We start from the raw sequence: 25,949 nt of genomic DNA, 5'->3' as shown, positions 1-25,949 counted from the left end.
CGCTTAACAAATGCCATTATTATTATTATTATTATTATTATTATTATCCTGACTCCGCCACATGTCTGCTGTGTGACCTTGGGCAAGTCACTTAACTTCTCCGGGCCTCAGTTACCTCATCTGTAAAATGGGGATTAAGGCTGTGAGCCCCACGAGGGACAACTCGATCACCTTGTATTCCCCCCCAGCGCTTAGAACAGTGCTCTGCACATAGTAAGCGCTTAACAAATGCCATTATTATTATTATTATTGTCTATTGTGTGGCCCCGGGCAAGTCACTTAACTTCTCTGAGCCTCAGTTTACTCACCTGTAAAATGGGATTTAAGACGGTGAGCCCCATGCGGGACAGGGACTGGGTCCAACCCGATTTGTGCTTAGTAATAATAATAACGATGGCATTTATTAAGCACTTACTGTGTGCAAAGCACTGTTCTAAGCGCTGGAGAGGTTACAAGGAGATCAGGTTGTCTCACAGTCTTCACCCCCATTTTCCAGATGAGGGAACTGAGGCCCAGAGAATAATAATAGTAATAATAATAATGGCATTTATTAAGCGCTTACTATGTGCAAGGCACTGTTCTAAGCTGTGGGGAGGTTACAGGGGGATCAGGTTGTCCCACGGGGGGCTCCCAGTCTTAATCCCCATTTTCCAGATGAGGTAACTGAGGCCCAGAGAAGTGAAGTGACTTGCCCAAAGTCCCACAGCTGACAATTGGCAGAGCCGGGATTCGAACCCATGACCCCTGACTCCCAAGCCCGGGCTCTTTCCACTGAGCCAGGCTAGTACAGCGGTTGGCACATTGAAAAGCGCTTAAACAAGTACCACAGTTACCGCCCCTCCGCCGAGGACTGCACACTCAAGATTGGCTCGCTAAATACGGTTAATTGATAGTAGTGCCCAGTTCATTCATTGTCGTATTTATTGAGCGCTTACTGTGTGCAGAGCACTGTACTAAGTGCTTGGGAAGTCCAAGTTGGCAACATATAGAGACGGTCCCTCCCCAACAGTGGGCTCACAGCCCAGTTGCAGTTGGTCCCCCCCGGGCAGAGTAAGCCCTGGTTTGGCCCAGGCTCCTTTCCGTTCAGTATGACCTGCAAGGGAGGCCCAACCGGTAGAGAAGCAGAGTGGCTCAGTGGAAAGAGCCCGGGCTTTGGAGTCAGAGGTCACGGGTTCAGATCCCGGCTCAGCCAATTGTCAGCTGTGGGACTTTGGGCAAATCACTTCACTTCTCTGGGCCTCTGTTCCCTCATCTGGAAAATGGGGGGATGAAGACTGCGAGCCTCCCTGGTGGGACAACCTGATCACCTTGTAACCTCCCCAGCACTTAGAACAGTGCTTTGCGTATAGTAAGCGCTTACTAAATACTATTATTATTATTATTATTACCTGGTGGAAGCAAGGTATGCTAGTCCCAGGGCAAAATTAAGAGTGGGCTGAGCCAAGCACGTGCTCAGATTTCCAAGCTTAGCATGGCTTTAGCAGGGGAGACAGTGGATTTTCCCCTCCACTGCACACAGTAAGCGCTCAGTAAATACGACTGAATTCATTCATTGTCGTATTTATTGAGCGCTTACTGCCTGCAGAGCACTGTACTAAGCGCTTGGGAAGTACAAGTGGGCAACATATGAAAGCCCACGGTCAGTGGGCTCAGTGGCCTTACGTAGCCCCGTCCTCCTTTGCAGCGTGTCGGAAAAGGCCACTGTAGATGGCCAGCCCCCTCGGGTTGTATTTTCATTCATTCAATCGTATTTATTGAGCGCTTACTGTGTGCAGGGCACTGTGCTAAGCGCTTGGGCAGTACATAGCTGGATGAATCTTTGAAAATTACAAAAATTAACACAGGATTCATACGACTTACAGGAATTTTTTCCTCTTGACTGTAACGGTACCCGCCCCAGGGGTTATTATCCATCTTGCATTTTCAGTGGGGTTTGTCTTGTCTCGTTCCACGCAGATGACGGTGGTGCCACCCCAGTGCAGGACGAGCGGGATTCGGAGTCCGACGTGGAAGACGATGGAAACGACCAGCACTCGGGATCAGAAAATGGGAGTTTGGAACGTCATTCAGAGGTATTGACTTTTTGCAGCCTCGTTTGGGGGACGGATTTGTGCTGCCCTGCTCATAGTAAGCACTCAATAAATACGATTGATGATGATGCCCTTGTGACTTGCCGTTTGCAGCCAGAAACTAAAGATATATTGCCAGAATGCAAGCGCTCCCTCCCACTCCTCCCAATCCAATTTTACTCTAATGTGAGGGTTGGGTTCATTCATTCATTCATTCAATCGCATTTATTGAGCGCTTACTGTGTGCAAAGCACTGTACTAAGCACTTGGGAAGTACAAGCTGGCGACAAATAGAGACGGTCCCTACCCAGCAGCGGGCTCACAGTCTAGAACGGGGAGGCAGAGAACAAAACAAAACATATTAACAAAGTAAAATAAATAGAATAAATATGTACAAATAAAATAAATAAATAAATAGAGTAATACCTACAAACATATGTACATATATACAGGTGCTGTGGGGAGGGGAAGGAGGGGGCTCAATCAATCAATCGTATTTATTGAGCGCTTACTGTGTGCAGAGCACTGTACTAAGAGCTTGGGAAGTCCAAGTTGGCAACATATAGAGACGGTCCCTACCCAACAGCGGGCTCACAGTCTAGAAGGGGGAGGCAGAGAACAAAACAAAACATATTAACAAAATAAAATAAATAGAATAAATATGTACAAGTAAAATAAATAGAGTAATACCTACAAACATATGTACATATATACAGGTGCTGTGGGGAGGGGAAGGAGGTAAGGCGGGGGGATGGGGAGAGGAAGGAGGGGGCTCATTCAATCAATCAATCGTATTTATTGAGCGCTTACTGTGTGCAGAACACTGTACTAAGAGCTTGGGAAGTCCAAGTTGGGAACATATAGAGACGGTCCCTACCCAGCAGCAGTCTCACAGTCTAGAAAGGGGAAGCAGAGAACAAAACAAAACATCTTAACAAAATAAAATAAATAGAATAAATATGCACAAATAAAATAAATAAATAGAGTAATACCTACAAACATATATACATATATACAGGTGCTGTGGGGAGGGGAAGGAGGTAAGGCGGGGGGATGGGGAGAGGAAGGAGGAGGCTAAATCAATCAATCAATCGTATTTATTGAGCGCTTACTGTGTGCAGAGCACTGTAGTAAGCGCTTGGGAAGTACAAGTTGGCGACATATAGAGACGGTCCCTACCCAACAGCGAGCTCAGTCTGGGAAGGGTTCTTACGAAGCCACACATCTTCTAGACTGTGAGCCCGCTGTTGGGGAGGGACCGTCTCTATATGTCACTGACTTGTACTTCCCAAGCGCTTAATACAGTGCTCTGCACACAGTAAGCGCTCAAGAATTAAGGCAAACTTGCAGTTTAGTGACCAGTTGTTCCGACACATTGCACTTGTGACATTGTGTCCCTGATGATAGGACATGCTGACCAAACACGCATGGGAAGAATGTTCCTAATTCCTTAATCAATCGTATTTATTGAGCGCTTACTGTGTGCAGAGCACTGTACTAAGCGCTTGGGAAGTACAAGTTGGCAACATATAAAGACAGTCCCTAACCAACAACGGGCTCACAGTCTAGAAGGGGGAGACAGAGAACAAAACCAAACATATTAACAAAATGAAATGAAAAAGTGCGATCCAGTCCCTGTACCGAAAACACTCACTCTGGCAGAACTGAACTGAATATATTCGTACCCAGGCCGCCTTTTGTGATTCCCATTCATTCATTCATTCAATCAATCATATTTATTGAGCACTTACTGTGTGCAGGGCACTGTACTAAGCGCTTGGGAAGTATAAGTTGGTCCCAGCATCCTGGTGAGCTCTGGAACCCAGACACTGATTTTGTCCCCTATCTTTTAGTCGGTGCAGAAAGTCCCGGGCCTCGTGGGTCCTGATGAGTACAGCCATTCATTCCCAACATGGGTCTTTTCCCAGTGGAGGTGTTCCCGAGCCTTTCTCCTTTGGGATGGGCCCCGGTTAGCAGTAATAATAATAGTGTTGGCATTTATTAAGCACTTACTATATTCAAAGCACTGTTCTAAGCGCTGGGGAGGTTACAAGGTGATCAGGTTGTCCCACAGGGGGCTCACAGTCTCAATCCCCATTTTACAGATGAGGTAACTGAGGCCCAGAGAAGTGAAGTGACTTGCCCGAAGTCACACAGCTGACAATTGGAGGAGCCGGAACTTGAACCCATGACCTCTGACTCCAAAGCCCGGGCTCTTTCCACTGAGCCACGCTGCTTCTCTCAGTAGCGATGGCGTTTACGGAGTGCCTGGTGAGAGCCAGGCACCTGAACTTCTAGACTGTGAGCCCGCTGTTGGGTAGGGACCGTCTCTATATGTTGCCGACTTGAACTTCCCAAGCGCTTAGTACAGTGCTCTGCACACAGTGAGCGCTCAATAAATACGATTGAATGAATGAATGAATAACCTCCTCAGCGCTTTGAACAGTGCTTTGCACATGATGGCCTTTATTAAGCACTTACTATGTGCAAAGCACTGTTCTAAGCACTGGGAAGGTTGCAAGGTGATCAGGTTGTCCCACGGGGGGCTCCCAGTCTTCATCCCCATTTTCCAGATGAGGTCACTGAGGCCCAGAGAAGTGAAGTGACTTGCCTAAAGTCACACAGCTGACAGTTGGCGGAGCTGGGATTTGAACCCGCGACCTCTGACTCTCCCCCTTTTAGACTGTGAGCCCACTGTTGGGTAGGGACCGTCTCGATATGTTGCCAACTTGTACTTCCCAAGCGCTTAGTCCAGTGCTCTGCACACAGTAAGCGCTCAATAAATACGATTGATGATGATGATGATGATGACTACAAAGCCCGGGCTCTTTCCCCCGAGCCACGCTGCTTCTCTAAAGCAGCGTTAAAGCGCTTAACAAATACCATCATTGTGCTATGACGGCGAAGCCAGGTTTAGACTGTGAGCCCACTGTCGGGTAGGGACCGTCTCTATATGTTGCCAACTTGTACTTCCCAAGCGCTTAGTACAGTGCTCTGCACACAGTAAGCGCTCAATAAATACGATTGATTGATTGATTAGAACCCAGGTCCTTCCGGCTCCCGGGCCCACGCTCTATCAAGGAGGCCAACGCGTAGTTTGAAAGATTGTCGAGCAGGGCGCGTTAGCAGTATGGAATCCGGTTCTAGACCATCTATAAGGTCTTTAGGTACATTTAGATATAGATCTATATATATATTTAGGTCTTTAAATGCACCTGAATGAATGAACTAAGCACTTGGGAAAGTCCACAGAAGCACAGCCAATATTCCTGGCCCGCAAAGGTCTATTTGGGAAGACAGCAAACTATTTACCAGTAGTGAAGTCAGATTAAATAATAATTGTGGTATCTGTTGAGTGCTTATAATGTTCCGGGCACTTTACTAAGCGCTGGGGTGGACACGAGCAGTTCAGGTTGGACAGGGTCCCTAGCTCACGTGGAGCTCAGTCGTAATCCCCATTTTACAGATGCTGTAACTGAGGCATGGAGAAGTTAATCAGTCGTATTTATTGAGCGCTTACTGTGTGCAGAGCACTGTACTAAGCGCTTGGGAAGTCCAAGTTGGCAACATATAGTGACGGTCCCTACCCAACAGTGGGCTCACAGTCTAGAAGGGGGAGACAGAGAACAAAACCAAACATACTAACAAAATAAAATAAATAGAATAGATGTGTACAAGTAAAATAGATAAGTTAATAATAATAATGATGGCATTTGTTAAGCGCTTACAACGTGCAAAGCACTGTTCTAAGCGCTGGGGGGGATACAGTGTGATCAAGTTGTCCCACGTAGGGCTCACAGTCTTAATCCCCATTTTTACAGATGGGGTAACTGAGGCTCAGAGAAGTTAAGTGACTTGGCCAAGGTCACACAGCAGACTTGTGGTGGAGGCGGGATACGAACCCACGCCCTCTGCCTCCAAAGGCCAGTCTTTTTCCACTGAGCCACGCTGCTTCTCTAGTTGAGCGATTTACCCAAGGTCGCAGAGCCGGGATTAGAACCCAGGTCTTTCTGTCTCCCAGGTCCGTAGTCTATCCATTCGATCGCATTTTTTGAGCGCTTACTGTGTGCAGAGCACTGTACTGAGCGCTTGGAAAGTACAGTAATAGACAATCCCTGCCCACAACGGGCTTGCAGTCTAGGCCCCGCTGCTTGTCCACAAGTGTTGAGGAAGGGACTAATAAATTCATTCATTCAATTGTATTCATTGAGCGCTTACTGTGTGCAGAGCACTGTACTAAGCGCTTGGAAAGTACAGTAATAGACAATCCCTGCCCACAACGGGCTTGCAGTCTAGGCCTCGCTGCTTGTCCACAAGTGTTGAGGAAGGGACTAATAAATTCATTCATTCAACTGTATTTATTGAGCGCTTACTGTGTGCAAAGCACTGTACTAAGCGCTTGGGAGTGTACAGTATAATGATAAATAGCCCCCCATACCCTGCCCACAGCCAGCTTACAGTCTATGGGGGGAGACAGACATGAATATGAATACGTGAGTGAATAAATTACAAGTATGTACATACGTGCCGTGGGGCTGGGAAGAGGAATGAATAAAGGGTGATGCAGAAGGGAGTGGAAATAAATAAATGCATTAATGCTAGAGGAAAATCAAGTTACTACAGCTCATCGTGTTGGGAATTGATCAGGGAAAGATGAATTGATCAATTGATTCTCCCCCTTCTAGACTGTGAGCCCACTGTTGGGTAGGGACCGTCTCTATATGTTGCCAATTTGGACTTCCCAAGCGCTTAGTACAGTGCTCTGCACACAGTAAGCGCTCAATAAATACGATTGATTGATTGATTGAATTGAATTGATCAGGATCAGTCCTGATCCTGGAGGAGGTGAGATTTTAGAAGGGCTTTCAAGGGGGTGGGCCAGTGCAGACCCCAGGGTCCCGAGGGGAGGTATTCTTAGCTGCCGTGGAGAATCTCCCAGCTCTTTCTGCTCCTGCTGCTTCTCTGGGCGCTGCCCTGGACCGTGTATTGGCCTCCTGAGCTTCATCGGGTGTCCACAGAGGTTTAAACTCATCACAGTTCTTCGTCATCGCTTCAGAGAAGGGGCAATCTGCTTCCCCCAGACACACGCTTCACGCCATCAGTCAGTCACTGTTATTTATTGAGCACTTACTGTGTGCAGGGCACTGTACTAAGCGCTTGGAAAGTACAATTCGGCAACAATGAGGTAGAGACGATCCCTACCCAGCAACGGGCTCATAGTCTAGAAGAGGGGAGACAGACTTCAAAACAGAACAAGTCAACGGGCATCAGTAGCATCCATGTAAATAAATAGAATTATAGATATTTACACGTCAATAAAATAAATAGAATAATAAATACGCTCACATATACACAAGTGCTGTGGGGCGGCGAGGGGGGTAGAGCAGAGGGAGGGAATTGGGGTGACGGGGAGGGGAAGCAGAGGAAGCGGGGGGCAATAATAATTATGGTATTCGTGAAGAGCTTACTGTGTTCCAAGCACTGTTCGTTCGTTCTTTCTTTCTTTCTTTCTTTCTTTCTTTCTTTCTTTCTTTCTTTCTTTCCTTCTTTCCTTCTTTCCTTCTTTCCTTCCTTCTTTCCTTCTCCCTTTCTCCCTTTCTCTCTCTCTCTCTTTCTTTCTTTCTTTCTCTCTCTCTCTCTTTCTCTCTTTCTTTCTTTATTTTACTTGTGCATATCTATTCTATTTATTTTATTTTGTTAGTATGTTTGGTTTTGTTCTCTGTTTCCCCCTTTTAGACGGTGGCCCCACTGTTGGGTAGGGACTGTCTCTATATGTTGCCAACTTGTACTTCCCAAGCGCTTAGTACAGTGCTCTGCACACAGTAAGCGCTCAATAAATACGATTGATTGATTGATTGTTCTAAGTGCTGGGGTAAATACAAGGTAATCAGATTGTCCCACGTGGGGCTCACCGACTCAATTCCCATTTTACAGATGAGGAGACTGAGGCACAGAGAAGTGAGGTGACTTGCCCAAGGTGACACAGCTAGTAGAGTGCTCTGCACATAGCAAGCACTCCATAAAGACCATTGACTGATTGACTGTGAGTCCCTGTCCCAAAAGGGACTCACAGCCTCAGGCACTGAATCCCCATCCCATCTGTGTGAGCATCCTACAGTGGGTCCCATATAGTTTGTTCAAAGAATCTTGCATTTCAAAAGACTCACACTGGAGTAATCAATCAATCAATCAATCATATTTATTGAGCGCTTACTGTGTGCAGAGCACTGTACTAAGTGCTTGGGAAGTACAAGTTGGCAACATATAGAGACAGTCCCTACCCAACAGTGGGCTCACAGTCTAAAAGGGGGAGACAGAACAAAACCAAACACACTAACAAAATAAAATGCTCCCACGTCGACCAAAATCACATATATTTGCAAAGCAGTTTCTTCCCATGTGTTTCCGGGCACATGCACGTTTGAGAAGTGCATTCCCTAATCCAATAGCGTTCTCTCCAAATGTAGCGAAAATGCATTACAGTCTAAAGCGTACTAGAGGCTGTGTGTCATATTTTACATTTTGAGTAAAATTGCCCATAATTTCTTACTTATCAAGCCCTAATTTCAGGCTCTAGGTTCCTCCAACTTGTTGGGCTGGAGTATCTTGCAAATTTAAAAAAGCCCTAATTTCAGGCTCTAGGTTCCTCCAACTTGTTGGGCTGGAGTATCTTGCAAATTTAAAAAAAGCCCTAATTTCAGGCTCTAGGTTCCTCCAACCTGTTGGGCTGGAGTATCTTGCAAATTTAAAAAAGCCCTAATTTCAGGCTCTAGGTTCCTCCAATTTGTTGGGCTGGAGTATCTTGCAAATTTAAAAAAGCCCTAATTTCATGCTCTAGGTTCCTCCAACTTGTTGGGCTGGAGTATCTTGCAAATTTAAAAAAGCGCTAATTTCAGGCTCTAGGTTCCTCCAACTTGTTGGGCTGGAGTATCTTGCAAATTTAAAAAATCCCTAATTTCAGGCTCTAGGTTCCTCCAACTTGTTGGCCTGGAGTATCTTGCAAATTTAAAAAAGCTCTAATTTCAGGCCAACTTGTTGGGCTGGAGTATCTTGCAAATTTAAAAAAGCCCTAATTTCAGGCTCTAGGTTCCTCCAACTTGGGCTGGAGTATCTTGCAAATTTAAAAAAGCCCTAATTTCAGGCTCTAGGTTCCTCCAACTTGTTGGGCTGGAGTATCTTGCAAATTTAAAAAAGCTCTAATTTCAGGCTCTAGGTTCCTCCAACTTGTTGGGCTGGAGTATCTTGCAGATTTAAAAAAAGTCAACTTATTTGGACTGTTCACCATTCACCTTGACTGAATGCCAGAAATCTACCAGGTGATACGTTACATTTGTGCCTATGACCGAAACTACATTCTTGTGAAAAAAACCACCTGTCCCCCTCTCCATCCCCCCCCATCCTACCTCCTTCCCTTCCCCACAGCAGCTGTATATATGTATATATTTTTGTACATATTTATTACTCTATTTTACTTGTACTTATCTATTCTATTTATTTTATTTTGTTAGTATGTTTGGTTTTGTTCTCTGTCTCCCCCTTTTAAACTGTGAGCCCACTGTTGGGTAGGGACTGTCTCTATATGATGCCAATTTGTACTTCCCAAGCGCTTAGTACAGTGCTCTGCACATAGTAAGCGCTCAATAAAAGCAATTGAACGAACCTGTCAGAATCCAAGATCACATTAAGACTGGGAAGTGAATATTTGCACTTTTAGAAATTGGCACCCCCTCTTCCCAGAGCACAGAGTCTGAACCCCTGCAGAGAAGAAAATAAATACATTTAGCGATCCAGAGGTCGACCCTGACTTTTATTTAAAATATTTGTTAACTGCACCGATATGTTGCGGTAGTTGTGGATAAAGTTAAAATATCTAATACCAGAAATAACTAGATATAGTATGATTTTCAAATATCATTTGTAAGATTTTCTGTGCACTGTATATACTCTGTCTTTAGAAGCATCATCATGGACTCTGCAGATGAAGGCCAGCGAGTCTGTTTCGTCCTTTGCCAAACCTTCCTCATGTTAACTTTCTGTATTTCTGCGGTGGCATTTTTCCATTTTTCGAAATTCTCTGCAGTCCGTTTTAAATTATAATTTGGAATCCTAATTTCTAACTCTTGGCGTTGAAAATAGGAAGTAGACAAAAAATTTATAAAGAGAGAATAGAAACATACATTACACTTTTGGGTGACTAAAAGATTGAATCTGTGTTGGAAAACCTCGATAGTCATTGAGAGTTAGGGGAAGAAGGCATTAATGATTGTTTTGCATATTCAGAAAGGCAATTTCAGTAGGAGAGATGTAGGAGAGAATTTTGGTTGTGCTTTTCAAGGTGGAGTTTTCTGTGAGTGGGAGAAATGTCTGCTGCTTTCTACGTGAAGGTGCTCAGATTGGTTTTGATGAGATGTATTGATTCCATTAGAAATGCCTGCTGGTTTCGTGCGAGAGGCGTGGTTAATTTGAAGAGCTGTGTTCCAGTGAAACATGATTTCTGAGTAAATCGTGGGATGCTAATAGACTTGAAGGGGTATTTTGAATTCATATTTATGACCTTTCAAAAATGTTTAGAGTGCTTTGGGTGTCAGATGCTTACAAAAATCTATGACTAAGGAAAGTGCTGTAATTGCTAGCTTTACTGATTTAAAATATTGATCTTGCTTTCTGGAGTCGAAAAAGGTCAATTTGGGGACCTTTTTGGGTTGGAGAGAATTTGCATTTTTTACTTTTTTGGTCTTTCTCTTATTTTCCATGACCCTCCCATTTCCTTTGCTGCCAGTAGCGGAGCGCGGTCTTAGCTAGAAATTTGACTGGATGGGAACTAAAAACGCAATCGCCTTCTAAAAGCCGGGGAGGAGAACAATGCAGATTAGTATTTTCACTCCAAGGGAAATGAAAATTATCCCAGGGTGAGTGTACTGTTCTTAAAAACGAAGGAAAGTGGGATTCAAGTCAAGGAGCTTGTGTTGTTGAAGAGCCCCACATTAAGGAAAACTTGCATTGTAGTTTTTAGGCCTTGACAGATGCAGCGCTTAGGAGGACAACTTGGGTCTCCGGGCACTGCAGTCAATCATATTTATTACTCTATTTATTTATTTATTTTACTTGTACCTATCTATTCTATTTATTTTATTTTGTTAGTATGCTTGGTTTTGTTCTCTGTCTCCCCCTTCTAGACTGTGAGCCCACTGTTGGGTAGGGATTGTCTCTAAATGTTGCCAGCTTGTACTTCCCAAGCGCGTAGTACAGTGCTCTGCACACAGTAAGCTCTCAATAAATACAATTGATTGATTGATTGATCAGATTCTGTCCAGAGAGGCATTCGCTTGCAGAAAAGCATTCCCCGTATGCCTCGGAAACTGTCTGTCCAAAAACACTTATGAGAGAACTGGTGTTTCATTAAATTTTTTTCTGTTCTCACTGCCCTGCAAAAGGGTATCTTCAGTCATCATCTTTGACCTCTGTTTTGTATATGTATATACCTGTATATATGTTTGTACATATTTATTACTCTATTTATTTATTTATTTTACTTGTACATATCTATTCTATTTATTTTATTTTGCTAATATGTTTGGTTTTGTTGTCTGTCTCCCCCGTCTAGACTGTGAGCCCACTGTTGGGTAGGGACCGTCTCTGTATGTTGCCAACTTGTACTTCCCAAGCGCTTAGTACAGTGCTCTGCACACAGTAAGCGCTCAATAAATATGATTGATTGATTGATTGAACGTTTCCTACGGTTCCACATCTAGCATCCTTTTGTGAGGGAACGGGGATGGCGCAGAGCTGCTCACCAACTCTCTAGCTCCTTCCTTTCCTATGTAGTGAGTAACTCCTAGCATTCCCAGTGAGCGGGGAAAAGAGTGGAATTCTCCCCTTGCTGTTCTCCTGTTACATAAAGAAACTTTGTATTCAGCAAATACATGATTTCCAAAGAGAGACTGCTGATGATTCTGAATGAATGTACATTTTTTTAGAAAAAAACTTAGAGGATCCAGTAGTAGCTTTAATATTTTTCACCTTCGCTGTGTGCTCTGTGCTTCTCCTTTCCTACTACTCTTTTCCTTGTGTTATTTTATAGACCGTCTCTATATGCTGCCAACTTGTACTTCCCAAGCGCTTAGTACAGTGCTCTGCACACAGTAAGCGCTCAATAAATATGATTGATGATTTAAATCAGTAACATTAAAATATTCTAAAGTATCAATTTTCATGCAAAATTTTTTCATATAAAGTTCACAAGAAATATTTAGTGCCAGTTTGACTACAGAATTTAAAATTTAATGTAAAAAGCTCTAGAGTAAATTTAAGATTTCTGCTCTGCAGGCTACATTTTTGCTATTATTTTAAATTGTGCTTGGTTCACTGGTAGTTTGTCACTTCGGTCGTATTTATTGAGTGCTTACTGTGTGTAGAGCACTGTACTAAGCGCTTGGGAAGTACAAGTCGGCAACATATAGAGACGGTCCCTACCCAACAGTGGGCTCACAGTCTAGAAGGACTTGTTCTCAAATTCTCAGCCACAATTATTCCCTCCGCACTAGATTGTAAACTCCTTGAGGGCAGGGATCATAGCTCCTTACTTTATTGTACTCTCCCAAATGCTCTTAATAAATACCATTCATTGATTGATTGCCGTTGCTATTACTTTAGCATTGTCTTTTGGTTTTCAGGGGCAGATTTTCCCAAACTGCATTCAGTTTTTTAGAGCCTCTATGGGGCTTACAGGATTGAAACTGATACTTGACAGGAGGAATGGAAGATGAGAGATAAGGAGAAAAAATGATCCAGAGAAATAAAACTTTTTTTCCAATGACTGGATTGGTGTTAGCTAACAATAATAATTGTGGTATTTGTTAAGCACTTGCTATGTGCCAGTCACTGCACTGAGCGCTCGGGTAGACGCAAGATATTCCGGTCTTCGAGAGTTTTAAAGCAATGCTGTGGATGTGTGAAGAATTCCCTCTGTCTCTGGCACAGCAGGTGACTCCATCTTACCTCATCTGTAAAATGGGGATTAAAACTGTGAGCCCCTCATGGGACAACACGATCACCTTGTAACCTCCCCAGCGCTTAGAACAGTGCTTTGCACATAGTAAGCGCTAAAAAAGTACCATCATTATTATTATTATTATTATTCTCTCTTCTGTTTCATCTCTCTCTCTCCCCTTTGTCTCTCTCCATCTCTCTGCTCACTATCTTTCATCTCTCTCTGTCTCTCTCCATCTCTCTTGTTTCGTCTCTCTGTCTCTCTCCATCTCTCTTCTCTCTGTTTCTTCTCTCCCCTTTGTCTCTCTTCATCTCTCTGCTTGCCATCTCTTCTCTCATCTTTCACCTCTCTCACCTCTTCATCTCTTCCCCCTCCATCTTTCCTCTCTGTCTCTCTTCTGTTTCATCTCTCTCTTCCCTCTTTGTCTCTCTCCATCTCTCTGCTCTCTATCTCTCATCTCTCTTCTCTCATCTTTCACCTCTCTCACCTCTTTATCCCAGACTGAGCCCCCTCCTTCCTCTCCCCCTCCTTACCTCCTTCCCCTCCCCACCGCACAAGTATATATGTATATATGTTTATACATATTTATTACTCTATTTATTTTACTTGTACATATTTATTCTACTTATTTTGTTGATATGTTTTGTTTTGTCGTCCGTCTCCCCCTTCTAGACTGTGAGCCCGCTGTTGGGTAGGGACCGTCTCTATATGTTGCCAACTTGGACTTCCCAAGCGCTTCAGAGAAGCAGCGTGGCTCAGTGGAAAGAGCACGGGCTTTGGAGTCAGATGTCATGGGTTCGAATCCCGACCCTGCTACGTGTCTGCTGTGTGATCTTGGGCAAGTCACTTAACTTCTCTGGGCCTCAGTTACCTCAACTGTAAAATGGGGATTAAGACTGTGAGCCCCACGTGGGACAACCTGATCACCCTGTATCCTCCCCAGCGCTTAGAACAGTGCTTTGCACATAGTAAGCGCTTAATAAGTGCCAGTTATTGTGATTATTAGTACAGTGCTCTGCACACAGTAAGCGCTCAATAAGTACGATTGAATGAGTGATCTGACACAGTCCCTTTTCCACAAGGAGGCTCACAGTCTAAAGGGGAGGGGTAACTGTGCTCAATAAATACGATTGATTTTAGTCCCCATTTTGCAGGTGAGGCAACTGAGGCACACAGAATTTAAGTCACCATGCTCATATAGAAGGCAAGTGAAGAGCTAGATTTGGAACCCAGAACTCCCGAGTCTCAGGCCTGCTCTCTTAATCCTCGGTCCCATCATCATCATCAATCGTATTTATTGAGCGCTTACTATGTGCAGAGCACTGTACTAAGCGCTTGGGAAGTACAAGTTGGCAACATATAGAGACAGTCCCTACCCACCAGTGGGCTCACAGTCTAAAAGGTCCCAGTTGTGAGGCAGTGAGGAGGGTGGAGAGGAGGAAGAAAGGAGACACACGGAAACTTGTAGCTGGTCTTCTTGCTGTTTCTGACTGTGGCTGTAGGTAGAAGGATGCCTTCAACAAGTTCATGTTCTATTTCAGAGAAGCAGCGTGGCTCAGTGGAAAGAGCCCGGGCTCGGGAGGCCGAGGTCGTGGGTTCTAATCCCGGCTCTGCCACTTATCAGCTGGTGACTTCGGGCAAGTCACTTCACTTCTCTGGGCCTCAGTTCCCTCATCTGCAAAATGGGGATGAAGACTGGGAGTCCCACGTGGGACAACCTGATTACCTTGTATCTACCCCAGCGCTAGAACAGTGCTTTGCACATAATAAGCGCTTAACAAATACCAACATTACTACTATTATTATTCTCCGGGCCTCAGTTCCCTCATCTCTAAAATGGGGATTAAGACTGTGAGCCCCATGTGGTACAACCTGACAATCTTGTATTTTACCTCCTTCCCTTCCCCACAGCACCTGTATGTATGTATATATGTTTGTACATATTTATTACTCTGTTTATCTATTTATTTTACTTGTACGTATCTATTCTATTTATTTTATTTCGTTAATATGTTTGGTTTTGTTCTCTGTCTCCCCCTTCTAGACTGTGAGCCCACTGTTCGGTAGGGACCGTCTCTATATGTTGCCAACTTGTACTTCCGAAGCGCTTAGTACATTGCTCTGCACACAGTAAGCACTCAATAAATACAATTGATTGATTAGTTTAGCCCTGCTGAGAGCTCACCTCCTCCAGGAGGCCTTCCCAGACTGAGCCCCTTCCTTCCTCTCCCCCTCGTCCCCCTGTCCATCCCCCCATCTTACCTCCTTCCCTTCCCCACAGCACCTGTATATATGTATATATGGTTGCACATATTTATTACTCTATTTATTTATTTATTTATTTTGCTTGTACATTTCTATCCTATTTATTTTATTTTGTTGGTATGTTTGGTTTTGTTCTCTGTCTCCCCCTTTTAGACTGTGAGCCCACTGTTGGGTAGGGACTGTCTCTATGTTTTGCCAATTTGTACTTCCCAAGCGCTTAGTACAGTGCTCTGCACATAGAAAGCACTCAATAAATACGATTGATTGATTGATTGATTAGTTGATTGTATTTACCCCAGCTCTTAGAACAGTGCTTGGCACATAGTAAGCGCTTAACAAATGCCATTATTATTATTATTATTTTTATTTCTCATTTTATCTCTGCAGCTTTCTCTTAGGCAGTAAGAATTGTCAGGTTTGCTAGGTTTTTCTTTATCTGTATTAATAATGATGGCATTTTTTAAGCGCTTACTATGTGCAGAGCACTGTTCTAAGCGCTGGGGGGGGATATAAGGTAATCAAGTTGTCCCACGTGGGGCTCACAGTCTTAATCCCTATTTTACAGATGAGGTAATTGAGGCTCAGAGAAATTAAGTGACTTGCCCAAGGTCACACAGCAGACCTGTGGTGGAGCCGGAGTTCGAACCCATGACCTCTGACTCCAAAGCCCGTGCTCTTTCCACTGAGCCACGCTGCTTCTATTTATTTATTTATTTATTTTACTTGTACATATCTATTCTATTTATTTTATTTTGTTAGTATGGTTTTGTTCTCTGTCTCCCCCTTTTAGACTGTGAGCCTACTGTTGGGTAGGGACTGTCTCTAGATGTTGCCAACTTGTACTTCCCAAGTGCTTAGTACAGTGCTCTGCACACAGTAAGCGCTCAATAAATACGATTGATGATGATGATGCTTCTGTATTGCCTTAATCATTTCATGAGTGCCCAAGAATTTTACATCTGGAGCCCGTGGAGCAATTCGGCTTAATCAAGGGTCCGTCCCGCCATTGGCCTCCGAACAGTGGCACCAATCGATCAATCGTATTTATTGAGCGCTTACTGTGTGCAGAGCACTGTACTAAGCGCTTGGGAAGTACAAGTTGGCAACATATCGAGACGGTCCCGACCCAACAGTGGGCTCACAGTCTAGAAGGGAATCTTGAAGTAACCGTGGTACTGCCTGGTCGAGCTCATAAATAGAAGAGACCGCTTCTTTTCTGGAGATGCTTCTGTGACGAGTGAATAAAGCAATACATATGTGAATCCGTGCAGTAGGAACCAGGAACAATTGAGGAATATCATTCCTAGTCAAGGAAGGAAAACGGAATGACAAAACCCAAAGTAATATCGTACCATAGTGGGATATGGCAAACACTAACCAATTCTTCAGGTTGGCAGCCAGTCAGTCATATTTATTGAGTGCTTACAGCGTGCAGAACGCTATAGATTGCAGAATGACAGTGTCAATCAATCAGTTAATGGTACCTAGTATTTCCTGTGCGCAGATCACGGTATTAAGGGCTGGGAAGAGTGTGGTACAAGAGAATTGGTAGATGTGTTCCCTGCTCACAGCTTCTATGTCTCCCTCCCTTTGCCTTTTATGCCTCCTCTCGGAAATTGATGATTTTCAACAGGTCATAGGATTTCTGCTGGTAGATGAGTGGGTGCTGAGATATTGAACACTTGGAAATTTGAAAGACGCTAATGAGCTTGATTGGAGCAGTGAGATTGTTTAACCTTATCATTTTTCAGGGCTGTGAGAGTGCACTTAAGTGCTTAAATTGGGAACATCTCACTTGAATCAGTGCAGTAAAGAGGTATGACTTTGAGTTACTTCTTACGGTGCTGTTCTAGTTTTTGGGGAGGGAGAAGTGGTTTCTGTTAGAACTCGGAATTTGGGGATATGATAATTACCTGCAAATGAAAGTCAGATGCTGAAAAAATCGCTGATCTGGGTTTTCTGCTCCTTTTGTATCGTAATTGGGGAAAACGACCTGCACTTTTCACCCAACAGGCGAGTGGGTGTAATAGGCTACCTTGATCGAAGAAAGAATAAAAAAAGACTGTTATTAGCAGAATTAGTGTTGGATTTTGAGAGTACCATTACGTTTTCATCTTCTGTTCTTTTCACTTTTTACATTTTTGAATCGTCTTTCCTTATGATATCCCAATAAAGAGCAATTTTTAAGTATCGCGACATAATTCTTTACTAACGTGACTATGAGTGATCACTCTTAGTTATCACTCTTAGTCACGTTAGTAAAGAATTAGGTCGCGGTACTTAACAATTGCTCTTTATTGTGATTCTTTCTGAACCCGTTTGGTTGAATTTTGACCGGATTTTCTTTCCTTTCAGAATGAGCAGAGTGACAGAGAAGACGATGGGCGCACCCAAAGCCACCACATGACAGACTCGGAAAGCGAGGACCCTCCGCGGCATAAAGACAGTGATTCAGAAAACGAGGACCCTCCCAATCACAATAACAGTGATTCTGAAAATGAGGAGACCCTCAGGCCTAAGGACAGTGATTCTGACATCGAGGATCTTCCAGATCAGCCCGCCAGCGACTCCGAAAACGACGACCTCATTCATCAGGCAAGTGACTCAGAGAACGAGGAGGCCCAGAAACCGCCTCCGAGCGACTCGGACATCGAAGACCCTCTGAACGGCCACGCGAGCGACTCCGAGAATGAAGATATTCCCAAGCACCCCACGAGCGACTCTGAAAATGAGGACCTCCAAAGAGGCCACGCCAGCGACTCGGACAACGAGGACCTCCAGAAAGGTGCCGCCAGCGACTCGGACAACGACGACCTCCAGAAGGGGCCCGCCAGCGACTCGGACAACGAGGACCTCCAGAAAGGTGCCGCCAGCGACTCGGACAACGACGACCTCCAGAAAGGTGCCGCCAGCGACTCGGACGACGAGGACCCTCAGAAGGGGCCCGCCAGCGACTCGGACAACGAGGGCCTCCAGAAAGGTGCCGCCAGTGACTCTGAAATTGAGGACGCTCCCAAACCCGCCAGCGACTCCGAAAACGAGGAGCCCTCCCGGCAGCCTGCGAGTGATTCGGAAAACGAGGAGCCACCAAAGCGCCAGGCCAGTGATTCGGAAAACGACGAGCCCCCCAAGCCCCTAGCCAGCGACTCGGAAAGCGAGGAGGCTCAGAAGAATCACCTCAGTGACTCGGAAAACGAAGCCCTTTCCAGGCACGGGCAAAGAATTGAGTCCGATGATGAAAGCGACAGAGAAAACAAAAGCGAGGCAGTAGAAATGGTCAGCGATTCTTACCGTTCTGATAGCCGGCCAGAGCAAAAAACTCTTAACACCTCTGATAGTGAAGACGAAGAGCCAAAGAGGCAGAAAATTGACAGTGACGAGGAAGGGGGGAAGGAGGAGGAGAAAGTAGCGAAGAGGAAAGCTGCCGTTCTTTCGGACAGTGAAGATGAGAAAACATGTAAGGAAATCATTTTTGTTTACGTTTTTGATGGGAAAACCTCTCTTTAATTTAGGTGGAAACCGTTGGTCCTGTTGTTCTGTTTCGTTTGTCTTGTTTTCCGTCTTTCTCCCTGATGTGCCGGGACGTGTCTTTGAGGCTCGTCTGAAAGGAGCTCATCGAGAGCTTCTCCCATAATGGGCAACAAGTATTGAAGTCGAAGGACTCCTATTCTCAAAGAGTCCTGCATTTGAAACTTGATAGGGTGATGAGTTCATAAAACTTGATAGGGTGATAGTTAAATCGGTTACCTTTTTTCCCTCGGACTCTGACCTCAGTGGGGCTGTAGAGAATGCTAGATTGTCCAATTTCATTTCACAAATAGAAATAAGCCACAACAAATGTAATGGCACTCGTGACCTCAGTGACCAACATCTTCAATCCTCAAGGTCACCAGTGGCATCCTTAAGCGCTTAGTACAGTGCCCTGCACAAAGTAAGCGCTCAATAAATGCGATTGATGATGATCCTTCACACCAAATTTAACAGACTCTTCTCCATCCTCCTCTCCTTGACCTCTCGGCCATCTCTGTTACCGTAGACCCTCCTCCTCCTGGAAATAATAATAATAATAATAATAATGATAGCGTTTAGTCATTCATTCATTCAATCGATTGTATTTGTTGAGCGCTTGCTGTGTGCAGAGCACTGGACTAAGCGCTTGGGAAGTCCAAGTTGGCAACATATAGAGACGGTCCCTACCCAACAGCGGGCTCACAGTTTAGAAGGGGGAGACAGAGAACAAAACAAAACATATTAACAAAATAAAATAAATAGAATGAATATGTACAAGTAAAATTAAAATATAGAGTAATAAATATGTACAAACATATATACATATATACAGCTTACTTATATGTATATATGTATACTTATGTATGTATATATGTGTGTAAGACTGAGCCCACTCTTCTAGACTGTGAGCCCACTGTTGGTTAGGGACCGTCTCTATATGTTGCCAGCTTGAACTTCCCAAGTGCTTATTAGTACAGTGCTCTGCACACAGTAAGCGCTCAATAAATACGATTGAATGAATGAATATCTACTTGAATACATACTTCTATGTAAATATACATATATGCAGTTTATTAAGCACTTACTATGTGCAAAGCACTGTTCTAAGTGCTGGGGAGGTTACCAGGTAATTAGGTTGTCCCGTTGGGGGCTCACAGTCTTCATCCCCATTTGACAGATGAGGGAACTGAGGCCCAGAGAAGGGAAGTGACTTGCCCAAAGTCACACAGCTGACAATTGGCGGAGCCGGGATTTGAACCCGTGACCTCTGACTCCAAAGCCCAGGCTCTTTCCGCTGAGCCACGCCGCTTCTCTGTCTAACCGTTGCTTTTCTGTCACCGTCTTCTCTTAGTTGTCCCCCTGCCTCTCTGGCCATTTCTTCTCAATCTCCTTCTCTGGTTCCTCCTCTGCCTCCCACTCACTAGCTGAGGGTGACCCTCAGGGGTCGGTTCCTCTCCCCCTCGTCCCCCTCTCCATCCCCCCCATCTTACCTCCTTCCCTTCCCCACAGCACCTGTATATATGTATATATGTTTCTACATATTTATTACTCTATTTATTTATTTATTTTACTTGTACATATCTATTCTATTTATTTTATTTTGTTAGTATGTTTGGTTTTGTTCTCTGTCTCCCCCTTCTAGACTGTGAGCCCACTGTTGGGTAGGGACTGTCTCTAGATGTTGCCAACTTGGACTTCCCAAGCGCTTAGTACAGTGCTCTGCACACAGTAAGCGCTCAATAAATACGATTGATTGATTGATTGATTGAGTGATCTTCAGTCTACACTCACCCCACAGCTTCAACTGCGGCCTCTACGCAGATGACTTCAGATCTACCTCTCTAGCCCTGACTTCTCTTCTTCTCTGCTGTTTCCCCTCTCCTCCTGACTCCAAACATTTTCTACACGGATGACCCGCGTTCAAGCTCAGTATGTCCAAAACCGAATTAATCTTCTCTTCTATATCCTCTCCTCTACTTAATTTTCCATCACTGTTGACATCAACACCATCCTACCCTTCTCTAGAGTCCATAACCATGTCATTATCCCTGAATCCTTCCTCTCTCCACTCCAGTACTCAGTCGGTGACCAGGTCCTATCAGATTGAGGGTTTTTCCCACAACTCCAGAATTCTCCCCTTCTTCTCCATACAAACTGCCATCACACTGACCCAGGCACTTATCTTTTCCTAATTTTATCACTGCATCAGCCTCCTTTCTTTTCCTAATTTTATCACTGCATCAGCCTCCTCGCTGACCTCCCTGCCGTCAGTCTTTCCCCTTCAGTCAATCAATCAATCAACCAGTCGTATTTATTGAGCACTTACTGTGCAGAGAGCACTGCACTAAACACTTGGGAGACTACAGTGTAACAGTTGGTAGATTTACCCTGCCCACAATAATAATAATAATAATAATAATGGTATTTATTAGGTGCTTACTATGTACCAAGCACTGTTCTAAGTGCTGGGGAGGTTACAGGGTGAGCCCACTGTTGGGTAGGGACTGTCTCTATATGTTGCCAACTTGTACTTCCCAAGCGCTTAGTACAGTGCTGTGCAAACAGTAAGCGCTCAATAAATACGATTGATGATAATGATGATGATACAGGGTGATCAGGTTGTCCCACGGGGGGCTCACAGTTTTTAATCCCCATTTTACAGATGAGGTAACTTAGGCCCAGAGAAGTTAAGTGACTTGCCCACAGTCACACAGCTGACAGTTGGTCTTGAGGGAATAATTATGGTATTCGTTAAGCGCTTACCACGTGCCAAACAAGGTTATCAGTTTGCCTATAGTGCCTGTCCCATATGGGATTCACACATAGACCCCGTACGATATGGCGTGGGATTAACCCCCTGTTTTGCAGATAAGAAAACTGAGGCACAAAGAAGGTAAGTGACTTGTCCAAGGTCACACCGCAGACAAGTGATGGAGCCAGGGTTAGAATCCACATCCTCTGACTCCCAAGCCCGTACGCTTTCCAGTAATAATAATAATAATAATAATAATGGCATTTGTTAAGTGCTTACTATGTGTGAAGCACTGTTTGAAGCACTATGGGGGTGATACAAGGTGATTAGCTAGTCCCATGTGGGGCTCCCCATTTTCCAGATGAGGTAACTGAGGCCCAGAGAAGTCAAGTGACTTGCCCAGAGCCACCCAGCTGACAAGTGGCGGAGCCGGGATTAGAACCCATGACCTCTGGCTCCCAAGCCCGGGCTCTTTCCACTGAGCCGCAGTCAGCCATGCTGCTTCTCTTTCCCTTCCATACTTCACTCACTCTGCGGCCTGGATCATTTTCCTAAAACGGTACTATGTTCCTCAAAAGCTTTCAGTCAAACACTGGTACTTATTGAACGTAGACTGTACGCAGGGCACTGTACTGAAAGCTTCCAATAGTTGCCCATTCCTCTCCTCTCCAGCACCAACTCCTGACCTTTGGCTTTTAGGTCCTTAAATCAGTTCTCTCCTCATCCTTGCCCCTCTCCCAAACTCCCTCCCCTTCACATCTGGCAGACCCCCCACTCTCCCCCCATTAAAGGCCCTTCTGAATCACATCTCCTCCAGGAGACCCTCCGAGATCAATCTGTTATAATAATAATAATAATGATGGCATTTATTAAGCACTCACTAAGTTCCAAGCACTGTTCTAAGCACTTATATCTCCCTCATTTCCTCCCTCTGCTGCCATTTCAGCACATAATAATAATGATGATGATGGCATTTATTAAGCACTTACTATGTGCAAAGCACTGTTCTAAGCGCTGTGGAGGTTGCAATAATAATAATGGTGGCATTTATTAAGCGCTTACTATGTGCAAAGCACTGTTCTAAGCGCTGGGGAGGGTACAGTGATCAGATTGTCCCACGTGTTAATCCCCATTTAACAGATGAGGTAACTGAGGCCCAGTGAAGTGACTTGCCCAAGGTCACACAGCTGACAGTTGGCGGAGCTGGGATTTGAACCCATGACCTCTGACTCCAAAACCCACGCTCTTTCCACTGAGCCACACTGCTTCTCTGCAAGGTGATAATGATGATGATATTTGTTAAGCGCTTACTATGTGCAAAGCACTGTTCTAAGAGCTGGGGGGATACAAGGTGATCAGGTTGTCCCACGTGGGGCTCACAGTCTTCATCCCCATTTTACAGATGAGGTAACTGAGGCCCGGAGAAGTGAAGTGACTTGCCCAAAGTCACACAGCTAATTGGAGGAGTCAGGATTTGAACCCATGACCTCTGACTCCAAAGCCCACCCCCTTTCCACTGAGCCACGCTGCTTCTCTGCAAGGTGATCAGGTTGTCCCACTGGGGGCTCACAGTCTTCATCCCCATTTTCCAGATGAGGTCACTGAGGCCCAGAGAAGTGAAGTGACTTGCCCAAAGTCACACAGCTAATTGGAGGAGCCAGGATTTGAACCCATGACCTCTGACTCCAAAGCCCGAGCTCTTTCCACTGAGCCAAGCTGCTTCTCTAAGCACTTTGGTACGCAAACACTCATTGTGCTTAGGTACATATCTTTAGTTTTTAATTGCTTCCCTCTCCTTTCATTCATTCATTGTCATATTAATTGAGCTCTTACTGTGTGCAGAGCACTGTACTAAGCACTTGGAAGAGTACAAGACAACAATACAGAGACACCTTCCCTCCCCACAACGAGCTTACGGTCTAGAGAGAAGTAGCGGGGCTCAGTGGAAAGAGCCCGGGCTTTGGAGTCAGAGGTCATGGGTTCGAATCCTGCCTCCGCACTTGCCAGCTGTGTGACTTTGGGCAAGTCACTTAACTTCTCTGTGCCTCAGTTACCTCATCTGGAAAATGGGGATTAAGTCTGTGAGACCCACGTGGGACAACTTGATTACTTTGCATCCCCCCCCAGCGCTTAGAACAGTGCTTTGCACATAGAAAGCGCTTAATAAATGCCATTATTATTATTATTATTATTATAGACGGGGCCAGTCTAGAGCAGTCTAGTCTGCTAGGTTGTAAGCTCCTGGCGGGCAGGGATCATGTCCAAGTGTCCTGACGTAGTGGAATGAGAGGCAGCGTGGCTCAGTGGAAAGAGCTCGGGCTTTGGAGTCAGAGGTCATGGGTTCAAATCCCGGCTCCGCCACTTGTCAGCTGTGTGACTTTGGGCAGATCGCTTCAATCAATCAATCAATCAATCGTATTTTTTGAGCGCTTACTGTGTGCAGAGCGCTGTACTAAGCGCTTGGGAAGTACAAGTTGGCAACATATAGAGACGGTCCCTACCCAACAGTGGGCTCACAGTCTGGAAGGGGGAGACGGAGAACAAAACCAAACATACTAACAAAATAAAATAAATAGAATAGATGTGTACAAGTAAAATAAATAAATAAATGGAGTAATAAAGATGCACAAACATATATACAGGTGCTGTGGGGAAGGGAAGGAGGTAGGATGGGGGGAGGGAGAGGGGGACGAGGAGGAGAGGAAGGAAGGGGCTCCGTCTGGGAAGGCCTCCTGGAGGAGGTGAGCTCTCAGGGCCTTGAAGGGAGGAAGAGAGCTAGTCTGTGCCTCAGTTACCTCATCTGTAAAATGGGGATGAAGACTGTGAGCCCCCCGTGGGACAACCTGATCACCTTGTAACCTCCCCAGCGCTTAGAACAGTGCTTTGCACATAGTAAGCACTTAATAAATGCCATCATCATTATTATTATTATGAGACTGGGATTTGGGACCTGGGTTCCAATCCCAGCTCTGCCACTTTCCTGCTGTGTGACTTTGAGCAAGCCACTTAAATTTGATGTGCCTCATTTGTTACCTCACCTGTAGAATGGGGTTTCTATATGTTGCCAACTTGTGCTTCCCAAGCGCTTAGTACAGTGCTCTGCACACAGTAAGCGCTCAATAAATACGATTGATTGATTGATAATAGTGGTTCTCCTTTCACCTTATTAGACTGCGGACCACATGCGAGACAGGGGCCGGGTCCAACCTGATTATCTTGTTCTCTTCCTTGGTGATTAATGAAGTTTTTGGCTAATAATAAGCAACTAAGCAAAGGTTACAATTACTATTAGCCTGATTGTACTCTCCCAAGTGCTTACTGTGGCGCTCCGCACAGAGTTAAGCGCTCAATAAGTGCTGTTCATTGATAAGTGAATGGATGCCGCTGTCTACTCAAGGCAGCTTGGCCAGGTAGAAAGTGGAGACCTGGGTTTGAGTCCCGGGTCTGTTGGAGACCCGGGGCAAGCCGCTCAACTTTCTGGGCCTCAGTTTCCTCATCTGTAAAATGGAGGCGAGACATCGTAAGCCTTGTGTGGGACAGGGACTGTGTCCAGTTTCATAGTCTTTTAATGAACACAATACTTGACACCGAGTACTGTGAACGTGACACCGAGAGAAGCAGCGTGGCTCAGTGGAAACAGCCCGGGCTTGGGAGTCAGAGGTCGTGGGTTCGAATCCCGGCTCCGCCACTTGTCAGCTGTGTGACTGGGGGCGAGTCACTTCTCTGTGCCTCCGTTACCTCCTCTGTAAAATAGGGATTAAGACTGTGAGCCCCGCGTGGGACAGCCTGATCACCTTGTATCCCCCCCAGTGCTTAGAACAGTGCTTGGCACATAGTAAGCGCTTAACAAATACCATCATCATCGACGCCACGTACTTAATGAATGCCGTCGTTATTCTTTTTTCAGGTCGCTGGCTCTACCACACATATCTATTCTATTTATTTTATTTTGTTAGTATGTTTGGTTTTGTTCTCTGTCTCCCCCTTTTAGACTGTGAGCCCGCTGTTGGGTAGGGACTGTCTCTATATGTTGCCAATTTGTACTTCCCAAGCGCTTAGTACAGTGCTCTGCACACAGTAAGCGCTCAATAAATATGATTGGTGATGATGATTCAGCGGTAAAGCAAGGCTGGCCAGTGAAGAGCCCTTGAGCCTCATATAGTTATTTCGAAAATAAAAGTTGCTAGAGAGTGTGAACTCAGTGGGGGTAGGCCTCTGCCCGGGATTTGACCCCCCCAACTCAAATGGTCTTCCCAGTTATTACTCTATTTATTTATTTATTTATTTTACTTGTATATTTCTATCCTATTTATTTTATTTTGTTGGTATGTTTGGTTCTGTTCTCTGTCTCCCCCTTTTAGAC

At 44.9% G+C, this 25,949-nt stretch overlaps 1 protein-coding gene across 3 annotated transcripts in view; it reads left to right on the top strand.

Moving 5' to 3' along the window:
- Window positions 1-25,949, top strand: part of IWS1 (interacts with SUPT6H, CTD assembly factor 1) — an 87,539-nt gene that overhangs the window by 14,776 nt on the left and 46,814 nt on the right. For all 3 annotated transcript variants that reach the window (XM_038746311.1, XM_038746321.1, XM_038746329.1), the window contains exons 2-3: window positions 1,957-2,072; window positions 17,680-18,781. In XM_038746311.1, coding sequence (XP_038602239.1) covers window positions 1,957-2,072; window positions 17,680-18,781 — 1,218 coding nt within the window. The remainder of the gene's footprint in view (window positions 1-1,956; window positions 2,073-17,679; window positions 18,782-25,949) is intronic.

This window comes from Tachyglossus aculeatus, chromosome 1 (genome assembly GCF_015852505.1).
Source record: "Tachyglossus aculeatus isolate mTacAcu1 chromosome 1, mTacAcu1.pri, whole genome shotgun sequence".
Taxonomy (NCBI): Eukaryota; Metazoa; Chordata; class Mammalia; order Monotremata; family Tachyglossidae; genus Tachyglossus; species Tachyglossus aculeatus.
The sequence above is the reverse complement of the archived record's forward strand: the minus strand, read 5'-3'. Positions and strand labels throughout refer to the sequence as shown.